The sequence below is a fragment of the Microchirus variegatus genome (assembly GCF_963457635.1).
Source record: "Microchirus variegatus genome assembly, chromosome: 22".
Classification (NCBI taxonomy): Eukaryota; Metazoa; Chordata; class Actinopteri; order Pleuronectiformes; family Soleidae; genus Microchirus; species Microchirus variegatus.
The window spans coordinates 3,585,535-3,601,055 of record NC_139823.1 but is presented as its reverse complement, the minus strand read 5'-3'; the positions used below and the strand labels follow the sequence as shown (position 1 = coordinate 3,601,055).

General features: G+C 38.7%; 2 protein-coding genes across 3 annotated transcripts in view; both read right to left on the bottom strand.

Annotated features, from left to right (window-relative positions):
• map3k20a (mitogen-activated protein kinase kinase kinase 20a) overlaps window positions 1-424 on the bottom strand; it is a gene marked incomplete at both ends in the record, with an annotated part of 20,192 nt that extends 19,768 nt beyond the window's left edge. Inside the window, one exon of the mRNA XM_083908415.1 lies at window positions 407-424. Within this exon, the coding sequence (XP_083764541.1) occupies window positions 407-424 (18 nt within the window). The remainder of the gene's footprint in view (window positions 1-406) is intronic.
• A 4,182-nt stretch (window positions 425-4,606) lies between these two features.
• The window catches only part of rapgef4a (Rap guanine nucleotide exchange factor 4a), a 35,954-nt gene continuing 25,039 nt past the window's right edge, over window positions 4,607-15,521 (bottom strand). For both annotated transcript variants that reach the window (XM_083908668.1, XM_083908669.1), the window contains 17 exons: window positions 14,581-14,696; window positions 13,019-13,104; window positions 12,602-12,680; window positions 11,375-11,525; window positions 10,948-11,036; window positions 10,821-10,851; window positions 10,657-10,735; window positions 10,045-10,191; window positions 8,555-8,652; window positions 8,162-8,287; window positions 7,877-8,055; window positions 7,676-7,766; window positions 6,601-6,651; window positions 6,314-6,401; window positions 6,091-6,155; window positions 5,942-5,996; window positions 4,607-5,107 (listed from right to left, as the gene is read on the bottom strand). In XM_083908668.1, coding sequence (XP_083764794.1) covers window positions 4,980-5,107; window positions 5,942-5,996; window positions 6,091-6,155; window positions 6,314-6,401; window positions 6,601-6,651; window positions 7,676-7,766; window positions 7,877-8,055; window positions 8,162-8,287; window positions 8,555-8,652; window positions 10,045-10,191; window positions 10,657-10,735; window positions 10,821-10,851; window positions 10,948-11,036; window positions 11,375-11,525; window positions 12,602-12,680; window positions 13,019-13,104; window positions 14,581-14,696 — 1,659 coding nt within the window. In that variant the 3' untranslated portion in view covers window positions 4,607-4,979. The remainder of the gene's footprint in view (window positions 5,108-5,941; window positions 5,997-6,090; window positions 6,156-6,313; window positions 6,402-6,600; window positions 6,652-7,675; window positions 7,767-7,876; window positions 8,056-8,161; window positions 8,288-8,554; window positions 8,653-10,044; window positions 10,192-10,656; window positions 10,736-10,820; window positions 10,852-10,947; window positions 11,037-11,374; window positions 11,526-12,601; window positions 12,681-13,018; window positions 13,105-14,580; window positions 14,697-15,521) is intronic.

The window sequence follows — 15,521 nt, the reverse complement described above, 5'->3', positions numbered from 1 at the left end:
ATCAGAACAGTGAAAGGCCTAAATGGGTAAACTGTGTCACAAATTCGACAGTTTTTCTTTTCTTTTTGTCCATAAAAATGAGCCAAGTGAACTTTAAACTGTGACACATTTCCAAATTTCACAGATTCAATCCAATTTTAAACATTTTGAGTACTTTTTTGCTCAGGTGTGTGGTGAAAATATATATTCTTTTCATCAAATTGCCTAGGTTTTGCTGATATATAACATACTCTATATTGCACATTCCTATACCCCTCTGTATGTACTGTATGTTTAAATATAGTAATGGAAAAAAGCAGCCAAATACTCTGTGTTCTAAGGGTTAAGAGAAAGAGTGTATTGGCCTGGTATCAGTATCAGTAGATACCAAACCTATAGGGGGCTAAGCAATCTCAGTTTTGCATACCTTATATTGTAACTTCATGTATCGAAAAAATATTGAAAACAAAATCATGGGCCAAAAAACGTAATAACAAAAAAAAAGTTAAAACTTTTCATCCCCAGGAAAGTGACGTCAAAGAGAGCGAGAGAGAGCGAAAGAGACGCCAGCTGCAAACAGCTGTGTCGTTGCACCTCCCCTCACTGACACTGATGAATACATGTAAACACTAGTTATCATTTGCTACTTTTATGTTCTTCGCTAAGAGCTCAAATTAATAGATATTTAAAGGAATAGTTTCGGTTTCCGTGTGGTTATATAATGCACTGGCATAGTATCAACACTGTCACCAAGCACACTTCTGTGTGTCCCGCCCTTTTTTTTTCATTTACCAGCATGAGACCCGGACATTTGCTCTGTCTGAAAACATGTCTGCCAGCAGGGATGGGCAGAAAGGAAAACAGCTTTAATAATTAACACGAGGCTCGTGCTGAACAAGGCTATGATATCTTAAAAATAGCTTCACTGCTTTATCTCAGACTTTTCCAGCTCTAATCGGAAGTTTGTAAACCGCTCACTCTCCACACAAAATCTGTGTTGTCAGCCGTACAGGAGCTGGGTACTAATCATTTTCATAACTGATTCATCTGTCGATTATTGTCCTGATCGATTTGGCGTTTGGTCTATACAATGTGAGAAAATGTCCTTCAGTGTTTACCAGACCTGGGAATGATAATGTTCTCAAATATCCTGTTTTGAAAATATTCACATTTAAGAGGCTGAAAAAATTGTTGCAGCTCTACTCTGCAACAACAAACTTCACTTTCTATACAGAAAACACAGAGAAACTGTGGCGTGTTTCCACTTGCTTGACTAGCCTCGGCACGGCACGGCACGGCACGGCACGGCACGGCACGGCACGGCACGGCACGGCACGGCACGGCACGGCACGTTTAAGTTGCGTTTCCAGTAGCAACTTACTGTGCTCTGTACCTGTTCTGGCGAGGTACCAAGTGCGCTGAGTAAGTACTATGCGTGATGTTGTCAGACTACCGGCCACCGATTGGCGAAAGACGCCCGACACAAAAATCAAGCCAAAAAATGCCAAAGTGTAGATCACTTAAAAAAGACTTTATAATCATAAAAATGTTGGTTAATCTCCAACAACTACCAGGGAAAAGTCTAAAATCTCAACATATAACAGAAGAGTCTCAGGAGTCTGTGCTCCGGTCATGGAGGAATACATATTTGAAACAAGTGAAATGACTCATGATTGATTCACCTACACTGAAAACAACTGCTTTACAAGTCACTATTCACTCGTTTGTGTGTGTGTGTGTGTGTAAAACAACAAGTCACCGCCCTTACGCGTAGTGATGACTCCGCCCACGTTGAGTAGGTACTTTTTTTGTAGTGGAGACCGTGCCGTGCCGTGACGTGCCAAGACCATAGTGGAAAAGGCCCACTGTGGCAAATATATTAAGGTAGTGTATAGGGTAGCATATACAATTGCTTTAAGTGAGCCTTTTGTTACAAGACTAAGATTGATTTTCCCTCTGCCCCTGCTGGCCTTTTTCCAGCACGCTGTTAAGTGCAGCTCAGCTCACCACAGTGCTGTTCGGAACGTTACACCCTGGCTTGCATTTCCACCACGGGGTGTGTGTGGGCAGGATGGTGATTGCAGTGTGCTTAACTTCATTGTTTAGGAGTCGCACCACCTTAACAGAAGAGTGCCAAAAACCTGGGATGGTACACATACATTATTTTAGTACTCATCTCAAGTTTGGCAATGGGAATAACAATAATTTGCATACTGAACCAAAACAAAACTGTACTGATTGGTGAAACAGGGCTTTGTCGCAAAGTGTCCCCTAACCCTTTAACTTTGAAGCAGAATTATTGTCCAAACAAACCAAAAACAGTGTGGTAGCTGTGAATACATGTGATGGTCACTTAGTGATGATCACCGTATAACAGTCTGTGCCCTCATTGTAAGCATCTCATGTCTGTTTCCAATCGTTTTTAATAATTAATTCTGTTTTACCACATTCATCATGATGTCTACATTTGACGATACAGACCTGTCAAAAACACCTCATCCCTCCCTTTATCATGGGGTTAAATGTTCTTGACGTAATGCCATCTTAAAATGCAGAGATTATTGATCTGTTGTTGGTGATTCAAATGTCTTTAACTGTGCGCAGTTAGTTTGTAGTAGTTTTAGTAGCATTATGAACAGGCCCATTTATTGTTGGTCTGCATGGCATCATTTGACTCATTCCAAATTGAGCATTTATGGGCATGTTATAAAAGCCCCAGGATATTATAAACAGACCTGGCTCTACTGTTTCTGATGGACGCTGCTTTACTATATTCATATGTTTTTTAACTATATATATAGCTGTCTGGATTTGATTATAATCTCAAATCTCAGATTAAGTCAACAAGCATTCCTTGTTGCAATATATTTGCTATTATACTGTTATTATTAGTCAAATAATAGTCATTATTTAATAATTTGTGTGCCAAATATTATCTGTGGCCCACAAAAATGCGAGCTATTTTCCTTTATGGCCCACCCACAGTTAAAGTTGGAATAGCCCTGCATTACACTGACGTTTATGTATCACACTCAGCAACTCCTATTAACAGTAAACATGTACATGCAGTAACATGAAGGCGCTTTACTGCATATTATAACACTATACTGCATACTGTAACACTATACTGCATATTCGAAATACAGCACTACATTTGTATTTTAATACGAAACATCATCTTGCAAACAAACTACTATCAGCCTGGATATGAACCGCTTCCTAGCATGTACTTACACCCGCCCAAACAGTGTAAACATACCGACATAGAGTTTGAAGTTGACGGTTTCTCGGCGGCTCTTCTTCGGCGCAGGCACAACCAGGGCTGGAGAAAACGAGCCCTTAAAACCAGGAGAGGTTTCCGGGAAGACTCAAAGTGAGATGGTTTCTCCACTCTTTCTCACGCCACTAGTTTGACTGGTTGCGCAACTTCCTTCTCAAGCAACAACAGCGCACAGTCGCCATACTGATCAACAGCGCCCCCCGCTGGAGGAAAGTGGCACTGCAGCCCTCCATGTTTTTGTTTGTTTTTTTTCCCCCAGAAATGTCCTGGGACAGTGGTGTTGAACGTGGAACGTTGGCGGACCAGTCCTGGATCAGTGTCATTTCAGAAATATGTGCTCATTTTGCAGCAAATACAGAACGAACATATAAATTATGCCGTTGTTATATAACATATATATACTTTAAGGACAAAAAAAAAAAAAAAGATTTCAATACACAATTTAAACTTTGATTTGTTCATCATGTATATATTATTGTGTCAAACCTATTTTCAACCTCAACCTTCAAAGCCAAAAATGAAAGATTTTTTACTTGTTGTTATTATCATTCATATCATATGTTTGCTTAGGAATACTTTTTTCTTTATTATTATTCCTCTATTCATTTAATTTTTGAGTTATCTGAAGTTCCTAAATTAATTAACTCCTTATGTTTTAATTATAAAAGAAAATTACGAGACTGAAGTCTGCATGCATGGTCTAATCTGTCACATGCCAGTAAATAGATAAACAAAAGAATTACGGTATAATTAAACCATTGGTTCTCAAAGTGCGGCCCGCGAGCCAATGGCGGCCCGCAGAAACATTTCTGGCGGCCCGCAATGAATTACAGTTGATAGTTTTAATCCAGGAGCTACTAAACTTGTTAAATGTTTATTGGACATTAAGAACAATAAGTGTAAACTGTAGAACTGCAAGCTGGTCATTAAATTATTACACATGGGATTTCTTTCTGGTTTTTTTTCCTTTGGCGGCCCTCAGTCCAATGTTGGGGTCCTAAATTGGCCCTCAGGTATCAAAACTTTGAGAACCCCTGAATTAAACCTTTAAGGAAATTTAACTGTGGATTTTCCTAAATCATAATACTCGTTCTCAAGACGGAAATCAACGTAATGGGTTGGCAAAACAAAACTGTAATGAAAATACGCCGCACAAATACATCTAAAATATTTAATATTTACAGCAGACACATGTTTTTTTTTTTTAAGACATTCAGACAAGTACAATGTGCTCACATCGATACAAACAGTTATAATCCTGTGCATGCTGAATGTCAAAATAAATATTTGCACACATCTTACAACACAAAATAATTTAAATATACAGTACGTATAAATATTGTCTCATACAAAAGTTATGAAATAGCTGGACATTAGGAAGATAATTGTGACAGACGTTTTGAAAGCATAAACATGACACAGTGTAGAATTATAGTCTGAAATTTAACACAGGAACATTCTCCAGTTGTTTAAGTTTGGGAATGATTTGGGAATTCTACAGCACAGTGATATGAGAGCTTCTGCAGCACCAGCAGTTACAGCTCTGATAATATGGGAAGTTATTGTAAATCAAAGGCTAACACAAGCCAGGCAATAGCATCTGAAACTATTTAACTTATGATTAGGTCCTCGTGGTATTAAAGCAAGTTCATCCCACTGTATACGAACATGTCATATAATGAAGCAGCAGATATTAACCTTTCTGTCCCTGAGAGGTTTTTCATGACCTGGGAGGCTCAAGTCCATGAGAGAGCTGAGTTAGTGTCCGTTGGTTGTCGATCACGCTGAGCTGGCGAACGTAAGTCTGAACCTCTGGGTGGGTTTTACTGGCCAGAGGTGAATCTGGACCTGAAAAAAGTGGATAAATGTCAACTTTGTTAACCCCCAAAAAAGAGCTCTGAAGTCTATAAAGACATATTTCTTATTAAATATTTGCAGTTGCATAACACATTTCCAATTGCACAAGCTTTCTAATGTGCTTGTTTTATTATTTGTATTTATTCATTGTTGCTTATATTTTAATTATTGCTCTCTATATATATGCACTGAACCAAATTATAAGTTGGTTGACCTTAGAAACTTTAAAGGTGCATTATGTAACTATGCACCATTAATACTGAATTATACTGAACTCACCAACAACAACAGTACAGCAAAAATATTCGCATTAAAAAAATGTTTTGCAGACTGCAAATCATGTTTATGTTTTGAAATCATGTTTTGGCATGCGGCGCCACCTACCGCCGTCTACCAATCATTGCAGTGAGTAGAGCCTCAGCTGCCGAGCAACCACGGGTTGCCAGTTACGTCTGAGTTACAATGGCGGACAAAACGAAACCTAAAAGACCTCTGTATTTTGAATTTGAGTGTAGTAACCGTTTTTGGCCACATTCTTACATATGGCGCCTTTAAGTTCACCTGCTGCCGTAAAAATGCAAGTAAATTCAACTTGATGCATATTGTTTCAACTCATAAAGTCAAGTTGTTTAACTTAATTTAGCTATTCTAGCTTTTTAAAGTTTAATAATGTCTTGTAATAATGTTTTCAACTCGATTCTACTTATTTGTGTACTATTAAATGCAGGTTTGTCAGATGCCAAATTCACATCCACCCACCTTCCATTTATTTTATGGTTTTTAACCTTAAAACCTACATTTGACAGATGATTATTTGGGACTTACTGAATGGCTGGCTCCTACAGTGTCTCATTATCTTCACTGTGTTAGCGATCATCCGCTGAAAGATAAAGAGATGTGCTCGACAACAAGAAAATCAAATATTTTAAAAGTACTGTGAGACAATAAACCGGCACATTTATACAGACTCTCACCATTTTTTCAAAATTGACCAAATTGTCAATAAATGTTCTGTTGCCCTCATGAGTAAATGTCGTGTCTGGAATAAAACAAAATTGATAGAATGAATTTAGAGCAAAAGCAACATCAGTTCTTGAGCTGGTTGGAGAAGCAAACAAAAACAACAAAACAATATTGTTGCACGGGTCAAAATGACATTACATTCAAAAGAACAGTCAGAGGATAAACGTTTGTAACCTTTGATCAGCAGTGGCATGAAGGGAATGATGGGAGGCTCCAGTTTGGCAACTGTCAGTCGATATGCTCGGTGGTTCCTGGACGGGTCCTGTGGAAACAGTCGCACTGTTCTGAGAACTCCCATCAGTGTGTTAAACACATCCATCACAATGCAGGACAAGGGTGATGCTGCTAAACCCACAGTGACCAGCTGACAGAGCAATAACCCTGATGTTTTTTTGTTTTCTTTTTTAACTTAGTATCTGTTGGGCACACTTTAAAGTGAAAGAGAACGTGTTTCCACTTACCATCAAGTTTTCAAATTCACTGTAAAACTTCTTGAATTTGCTGGGAAGTTTCTGTGAACACATCAGAGAGGAGAGGTTTACTCATGTCCAAGGCCCTGTTTAGACCTGATGTTAAAATCCAGCCCCAAATGGAATTAAAATGCATTCGGGATGCATTTCCCCCGTGACCACACATGATCGGATTTGGCGTCCCTGCTGTGTTCAAATGGTTGAACTATTATTTAATGCTAGAAAAACACAAGTACGTGCTTTTATTCACTTAAAGGTGCCATATGTAAGAATGTGGCCAAAAACCGTTACTACATTCAAATTCAAAATACCGAGGTCTTTTAGGTTTCATTTTCTGACGTAACTGGCAACCCGTGGTTGCTCTGCAGCTGAGACTCTACTGAATGCAATGATTGGTAGACGGCGGTAGGTGGCGCCACATGCCAAAACATGATTTCAAAACATGAAGATGATTTGCGGTCTGCAAAATATTTTTTTTTATGCAAATATTTTGTCTGTACTGTTGTTGTTGGTGAGTTCAGTTTGTTATATGAACATTATTCCTGAGTCTCTGTGACATATTAGGAGGATTTTATGGCCAGTTGATTTAGATTTATTACATAATGCACCTTTAATTGTGTTGGTTTATAGGCGCCATATGTAAGAATGTGGCCAAAAGCAGTTAATACACTTAAATTCAAAATACCGAGGTCTATTAGGTTTCGTTTTCTGACGTAACTGGCAACCCGTGGTTGCTCGGCAGCTGAGACGCTACTGACTGCAATGATTGGTAGACGGCAATAGGTGGCGCCACATGCCAAAACATGATTTCAAAACATACATTTTTTTTTATGGGAATATTTTGTCTGTACTGTTGTTGTTGGTGAGTTCAGTTTGTTATATGAACATTATTCCTGAGTCTCTGTGACATATTAGGAGGATTTTATGGCCAGTTGCTTTAGATTTATTACATAATGCACCTTTAACTGAAATTAATACAAGTTTAACAAATAGAAAAATTAGCAATGTGACAATCATTGATGGTTGTCATAGATTCTGAACAGACACAAATAGTGGACATACTCACCTCCCAGGTCTGAGTCAGCCGGCTCACTGCAGGGTTACTCAGCCCCATAATGACAGCAAAGAAGGAATTTAGATTCCTATACTCTTTGCAGCTTTGATAGAAAACATAAAAGGTCAGAATTAGGTAGCAAATAAGCAATATTGCATTCAGAGACAAACAGAATGTAATATTCGATTTGACAGTGACACGAGGTCCACTCACTGAGCAGCGATCTTGATGAACTTCTTGAGAAGTTGAACCCTCTTGCTGAGCTGAGAACACAGACACACCTCCGTGATCACCCAAAACTGGATTTCATTAAACCTCTTCAGGAACAGATCCAGGTTCACCGTGGTTTTCTTGACATTTTGCCTCCCAAATGTGTGGTAGATGAGTTCAAGCTGTCACACAGAAAAATTAATTGTCAATAAATCTCTTACAGTTATATTTATTTATCTTCCAGCCTCTGAAGTGACATCACACGTTGAATGTCTCTCAGGTTCATACCTCATGTACACAGTGGAAAAGCTCCCAGTCATAGGAGGTCATGTGAAAGGCCACATCTTTAGAGCTCATCAACTCAAAGGTGACCAGTGACCCTGTGGAGGGACCTTCCTGCTCAGGTAATGGGGTCTGAAAATCAGAAAAAACATTGTATTTTTACTATTTAATAATCATATCATTTGCTTTTATGAATGTCCTCAATTTTGACCGAAGAAATACATGCTAAATCAGAGACATATTGAGTCATAAGATTAAATATAATTCAACTTCAGGAAAAAAAAATAGCTTCAAATTAACACAACAATAAGTTTGGAGATTCATTAAATGTATGTGTGAATCCGCATGTTTACACAAATATCACGTGCAGTGTTTGTTTCCTGAGAGACATCAACACACCAAAGAATCCAGCTGGTCTCTTTGGCAGGCAAACAGCCGTCCGTTTGTGCTGAGAGTGGAGAACACGGAGACGTCGTTGGATTTGAAGATCACTTTCTCTGTGAAATGAAACCACGAAAAAGATTTACATCCATAATTGTTTGGGGACTGAATATATTATTGTATATATATGTATACGTATTTGGACCCCCACAGTCCAAAAACATGCAATATGGGGATTAGGTGAATTGGTCACTCTAAATTGACCATAAGAGTGAGAGTGAATGGTTGTTTGTCTCTATATGTGGCCCTGCAATGGACTGGCGAACTGTCCAGGGTGTACCCCGCCTATCGCCCTATGTCAGCTGAGATAGGCATAGCAGCCCCCACGACCCTCCATGGAGAATAAAGCGGTTGTGGATTGATGGAAGAATATTATAATATTGTACCATGTGGCCTCTTTAATCCCTAATTGACCTAACCCTAATCTGTCCATATTGGTCCCAGACCACATCAGAAATTTTTTCTCCGTTTTTAAAGTTGCGTCCTCAGTGTGTCATAGTGGCTTCACACTAAAGAGCACTTGGACAATGTCATATTTATTATTTTCCACTATTCCTTCATCACATCTCTGTATCATGGACCATTATTGCACTTCATGGTCCTTTTCCGTAGTAAAGGTGTAGATTCTATATTCCAATATTCTTGTTTTATCGTATTGTATATCAAATGTGGGTACACGGCACATTATTGGCTAGCATTGTTGCCTCACAGCAAGAAGGTCACCGTGCAGTTTGAATTCCGGTTGGACAGAATTTCGACTTTCTCAATGGATTTTGAACATTTCCCCCGTGTGTGCGTGGGTTCTCTCCGAGCTCTCTGGTTTCCTGCCGCAGTGCAAAAACATGTAAATGTTTTTTATTGAACACTATAAATTGACTGTAGGTGTATGAGATTGGCTCCAGTGACCCTCCATGTGGAGGAAGTAGACAATTAGTGATTGAGTGAGTGAGTGAGTGTTTTTAGTTCTATTCTTATTTTGTATTACATCTTTTTTTTTTTACAGAATATATTTTGTATGTGTACTTGCGTACCTCTGACCCTTTTGATGCTGCAACAAGTGAATTACCTCGGTGTGGGATCAGTCGTCAAATCTATGTCCACAGATGTGAATAACAGGTCCAAACAGACACTCGTACTCAAGTGAGATCTATTGTGAGTTTTCTTGAAAATCTTAAATGCAGGTCAAATGTCGTAAGAGCTGTGCTTGAACTCTCCCGCAGAGACAAAGTAACATCATCACGGTAATAAAAAAAAGCCGCTACCAGCAACAACAGCCTTGAGCTAAATGTAAGGTGTTTTAAAGGCCGTAATTTAGCACCTGCTGTCACAGTCAGCAAACTGCACTGCAAACAGACGGCTCATTTCTAAATCAGCCACAGATTAATTAGTATAACACCACGCTCTCTCCTGTGTGGTCTTTGTTAACATGTAGCTGCCACTGCTCTCACCTCCTGCCGAACTGAGGCTGACCAGGAGCAGGTCCTCTGCTGACCCCAGCTTGTCGGCCACGGCACCGATGACCTCCCTGACTGACGTGGCCACAGGAACCCCGATCGTGGTGTATGTGTGGTCACAGCAGTAGACTTTAAACAGAACTGGAGAAAAAAAAAATCCAAGGTGCAGTCAAACAAGTATTAATATTTGTATATCTGGCCCCCTACAGGTCATAAAACAAGTTTTATTTTAGTTTTTTTTTTAAAGTTTTCCCTAAATCAAATTCTTAGTTTAAGGGATCCCAAAAGAGTTCGAATCACTGAATTACTGTCTCTTCTACTGATATGAGTTATATCAACAGAAATTAACAAATTAATTTAGTACTTCGTCTGGATCTAAGTGAAAGGGCCAAAAGAAAAAAAAAAAACTGAAAATGTCTACTATCATATTTTTAATGTTGTTAAAGGTGTTTTAAAATCTTCTTCTGCTTCAAAATGAATACTACAAAAATGCCACCCACTCTAACACAAGTGAGATGAGGTACGGACAATTCGAAGTAAATATTATATACTATATAATATAATATCAAATATGAGATGTAATGTTACAGTGACACACTGACTCACTTTCATCATTGCTCTTAATGGGCTGACGTTTCTGAAGCTTTTCACTCCCCATGCCGAACTGGCGCAGAATGACTTTGTGCTGTGAAGAAATTCAACGAGTTTCCATCCAAACGTAAGCAAACAAGTGACCGTTTTAATATGAAAGTGACAGAGTCGGTCTTTACCTTCTTCTGTGAGACTCTGGCGTCTTCAGTGCTACATCACGGAAAGAAAAGAAGAACAATAGCATTTGGACTCAAGGTGACATACATGTAAGAAACAAGGAGATTACGGTAAAGTGTATATACTTACTTGTGCTTTACAATTCTCCCCAGCTCTGTTAGCTGATCACTGAGCGAGGGAATCGTTTTGGCGTCATCAGACACTGCCATGAAAAACTCCTGTAAACCACAGTATTTAGAGAAAAATGACTCCCAACTCTAAATGAAGTAAAATCTAAGCTTTTAGCTTCAACTCAAGGATGTAACTGTATGTCAGGACTGGCTCTCTGCAGTCTTTAATTTACCTTCGTTATTATCAAATAATATTCTGTCTCTAGTAAATCTGAGTAAATCAATAGTACTGAATGTCAGGCACCAATTTCTTCTGCACAGTGAAATTGACTTTCCTCTCTGCTATGCTGTGATTGTTTAGTGTGGTTCATTGTATTATGTCGTCAACTGTATTCACGTCGTTTGTGTGTATGCGTGATGTTTTCTTATTATCTTCCAGATATCACCTGTAGGAAGGCCACAGAGATGTCCTCCTCCTGCAGGTGATCACCGTGGACGTCTGCCCATTGCATAACCAGGCGGATCACCCTGCGTTTGCTGTTGAATGTGTAATCCAGCTTCTCCTGCTCGGAGCCCTGCAAGGCCTGGGCATGGTAGGTGCACAGCAGTTAAAGATCCAAACCATGCAGCTATAGATTTATAATAGTTCCTCTATTTTCTACGGTGGCCCTGAGGTGCAAAACACAAACGCAAATCACAAAACACAACACAAATCAAAAAACACAAACGCAAATCAAAAAACACAAAAACATTAATTCAATACGGAAACACAAATCACACAACACAAACACAAAATCAGAAAACACGAAAACATTAACTCACAACGCAAATACAAATGCAGAAAACATTAACTCACAACGCAAATACAAATGCAGAAACACTTGGTAGAGCTACCGTTCCATGTAGAAGTGCACACTACAGATAGCCCCAGTTCAAATCCTGCCCTAAGCAGAAAACACAAATACAAAAGCATTGTTGTGTTTTCTGCTTTTGTGTTTGCGTTGTGAGTTAATCTTTTTGTGTTTTCTGCTTTTGTGTTTGCGTTGTGTGATTTGTGTTTGTGTTGTGAGTTAATGTTTTTGTGTTTTCTGCATTTGTGTTTGTGTTGTGAGTTAATGTTTTTGTGTTTTCTGCATTTGTGTTTGTGTTGTGAGTTAATGTTTTTGTGTTTTCTGCTTTTGCGTTGTGAGTTAATGTTTTCGTGTTTTCTGCTTTTGTGTTTGCGTTGTGAGTTAATATTTTTGTGTTTTCTGCTTTTGTGTTTGCGTTGTGTGATTTGTGTTTGTGTTGTGAGTTAATATTTTTGTGTTTTCTGCTTTTGTGTTTGCGTTGTGTGATTTTTGTTTGTGTTGTGAGTAAATTTTTTTGTGTTTTCTGCATTTGTGTTTGTGTTGTGAGTTAATGTTTTCGTTTTTTCTGCTTTTGTGTTTATGTTGTGAGTTAATGTTTTCGTGTTTTCTGCTTTTGTGTTTGTGTTGTGTGATTTGTTTTTGTTTTTGATTTGCTTTTTGTTTTTTGATTTGCGTTTGTGTTTTTTGATTTGCGTTTGTGTTTTTTGATTTGCGTTTGTGTTTTTGATTTGCAGTTGTGTTTTGTGATTTGCGTTTGCGTTTTGCACCTCAGGGCCACCGTAATTTTCAGATCAGTTATATTACAACGTGCTGAAAGGATATTGCGCCATCAACACTGGACACAGCTGATTGTTTGGCATGAAGACACAGTGCGTGAGCACGAAGTCGTCCAAGGCCGAGTCTGTGACAGGAAAAAAAGAGAGAGACGCTCATGTGATACAGAAATGTACATCAAAGAGAGGACCAGAGCCATCCAGCCGTGGTCCACATGGCCCTGTGTCTGTCACCTTTGCAGGTCAATTAAAACCACATGTATCCACAGGAGCAAGAGGAATTAGATCAGGTCTGTGATGTGTGGCTAATTATGGATGAGAACAAGCAGAGTAGAAGAAGGACTGAGGAGAGAGAGAGAGACACTGAGCAAGAAATAAATATACAGCACAGAGGAAAACCCTTCTCAGGAAATGATCATCATATTAATTAGATGCCTCTAATCCGTCGCTGGCTGTTGTGTGCTACCTGACTCTGTGAACTGAGAATCCAACCGCATCATTTCAAGGAGGTGCTCCAAAATCTTCTCCGGCGTGCCCGACATTACCTTGTATCTGCAGCAACACAGAGTAAAACACACCCTTCACTAATCAAGAAACACTGTGGCTCTTAATTCTTAATGACACATCTATGGCTCCTCCATGGATTTGTATTACTTGAACTTGCATCTGTGATTGCTTCAGTTGATAACAATCTTGTTTTTTTTTTTAACCTTTTCTTGCCTGACCGAAGATTAAGGGGAGCACGGGCTAAGAGCTGTCACTGAAGAAAAAAAAAAAAAAAGAGTAGGGGCATCTTCTCTGTGAAGGACAATGAACACAATCTTGCCTGGGCTGTTTTTATTACTTGATAGCAGCATTGCAGGAGTGAGCAACACAAGCAATTGTCACAGGAGAGAACACAATCTCGACACCCGTGTGAGGAGCGGAGCTGATTAGAGGGCAACCCTGAACAAGTAATTGAGACTTGCCAGGCCTGCTTTTACCCCCAGGAGTTGGGCCATCATTATCATTAATGTGTCTCTCCATATTACAGCGATTATGGTGCAGTGACAGACGCCTCTAAAGGGATAACACTTGTCGGGTGCAGTCATTTCACGGGATTGCTCTGTGCGTGTGCCGCTTGTGTGAAGAGGAAGCGTTTGGTCACTCTGATGGACAGAATTCAGCTGGAACTTACAATGTAATCAAGGAGAAATCTCATGATATATACTGTTTTCTTTTCCTTTTTTTAACTAAGACAACTTTTACTTGTGTTTAATCCTTAGAACATTCAGGCTGCTTTTTTTTAGTATGTTAGTATAAATATGTTATGACTATATACAGTGTGTGCTAAGGATATAAGACAATATTGAGTGTCTTATATGCTTTTTTCCACACAATTTATAGGCAATCTTGTGCAAAAAGTACTGAAAATCTTTAAAATTGGATAGAATTTATGAAAAGTCCAAAGTTCACTTGGCTCGTTTTTATGAGCAAAAAATCAATTGCACAATTATCGCTACTCCTTTTTTTTTTTTTATCTGTGATTATTTGTGATAATTTATCACTTTGACACAACAACACATGAGAAGATTAAAATCACATTTTCTTAAAGTCTGAAGATCTATAAACACACACCACCAGGATGTCCATATAAGGAGTTTTGTATTATTCCCTTGGCAATTTACCAAGTGAGAATTAAGGGTTACCCAACATTTGTTGAGAAATACACTTACCAGGTGTGTGTAAGGAATCACTGGATAATTTTTTAATTGTTAAAAAGATATTGATAATATCTTTTTCAAAAGTCACAGAGAAGTTGGAGCAGGCACTGAGAGACACCTGATGTATGTGTGTGCTTTACATGGAGTCTTCCATTTGTTACAATCTGTGCAGTCTCTTAAATGTCTTCACATTGAAAATGATTTCTTACTTCGAATAGTAATTTATTTTTCCTATATATATATAAAAAAAAAAAAAAAAATCCATAGAATAAGAAGAAGAAAAACAAACTCTTGTCGTGGAAAATATGAGAGTGTGCACAGTTACTTGTAATGGGAGGAAGAGGCTCCATGGACCGAGGTCCGACTGCTGCAGAGGCTCTTCTCTAACACCAGAACATCCTGACCGTGCTCCTTTAGACGCACTGTGTTTGCCTCCACATCCTTTACACACACACACACACACACACACACACACACACACACACACACACACACAAATAAATAAATACTGTGCTCGAGCCAAGATATCTACACATATTCATCTTTATCTTTATCTCTATTCCATCTGATCTAAAACAGCAATGACAATGTACAATAGAAAAAAGTTGTGTCGTACAGATCTGTCTCGTCCACAAAAACGACATATCATGAACACACTGTTCACACGCTATCGCACAATCATCTTATGATTGCAGTGAAGTTTGACTTTCCACTCTGCGAACCAGAACTGCCTGTAATTGTTCCTCCTGCAGATATATACTGGGCTTTAGCCACAGAGCAGACTGGATTAGACAGTTTGACCATTGGAACAGTCACCACACACACCCACACTGACCTTTGCAATAAAAGGTTCATTGTAACCGCCTGGATTGTTTTGAGACTGAAAAAACATGTAGTGGAGTGAATGCAGTGCTACAATCTAACAGATGGGACACATTCATTTTAGAGAGTGAGGCAACACTTTGCTCTTAATGTGAAATTATTTAGACTATAGGGACACTTAGGGAGCTTTTAATAAGGTGTTACTCTTTTGAAACACTGAATTATTTCTTGCATTCGCATATAGAGGGAGTTCCTCATGTTTCCATAGATACAAGTAAAATGTATGTGTTTAAATTTTTGCAGATGGTGCAGCGATAAAAGCTTATCCATGACATCTTTATGAGATGACAGCTCAATAAGATTATTATGAAATATGTGATGTCATTTTAATCTACAGTACTGAGTAAGTTTTTGTGTTGTTATTAACTTGTTGGGTAATCGGTC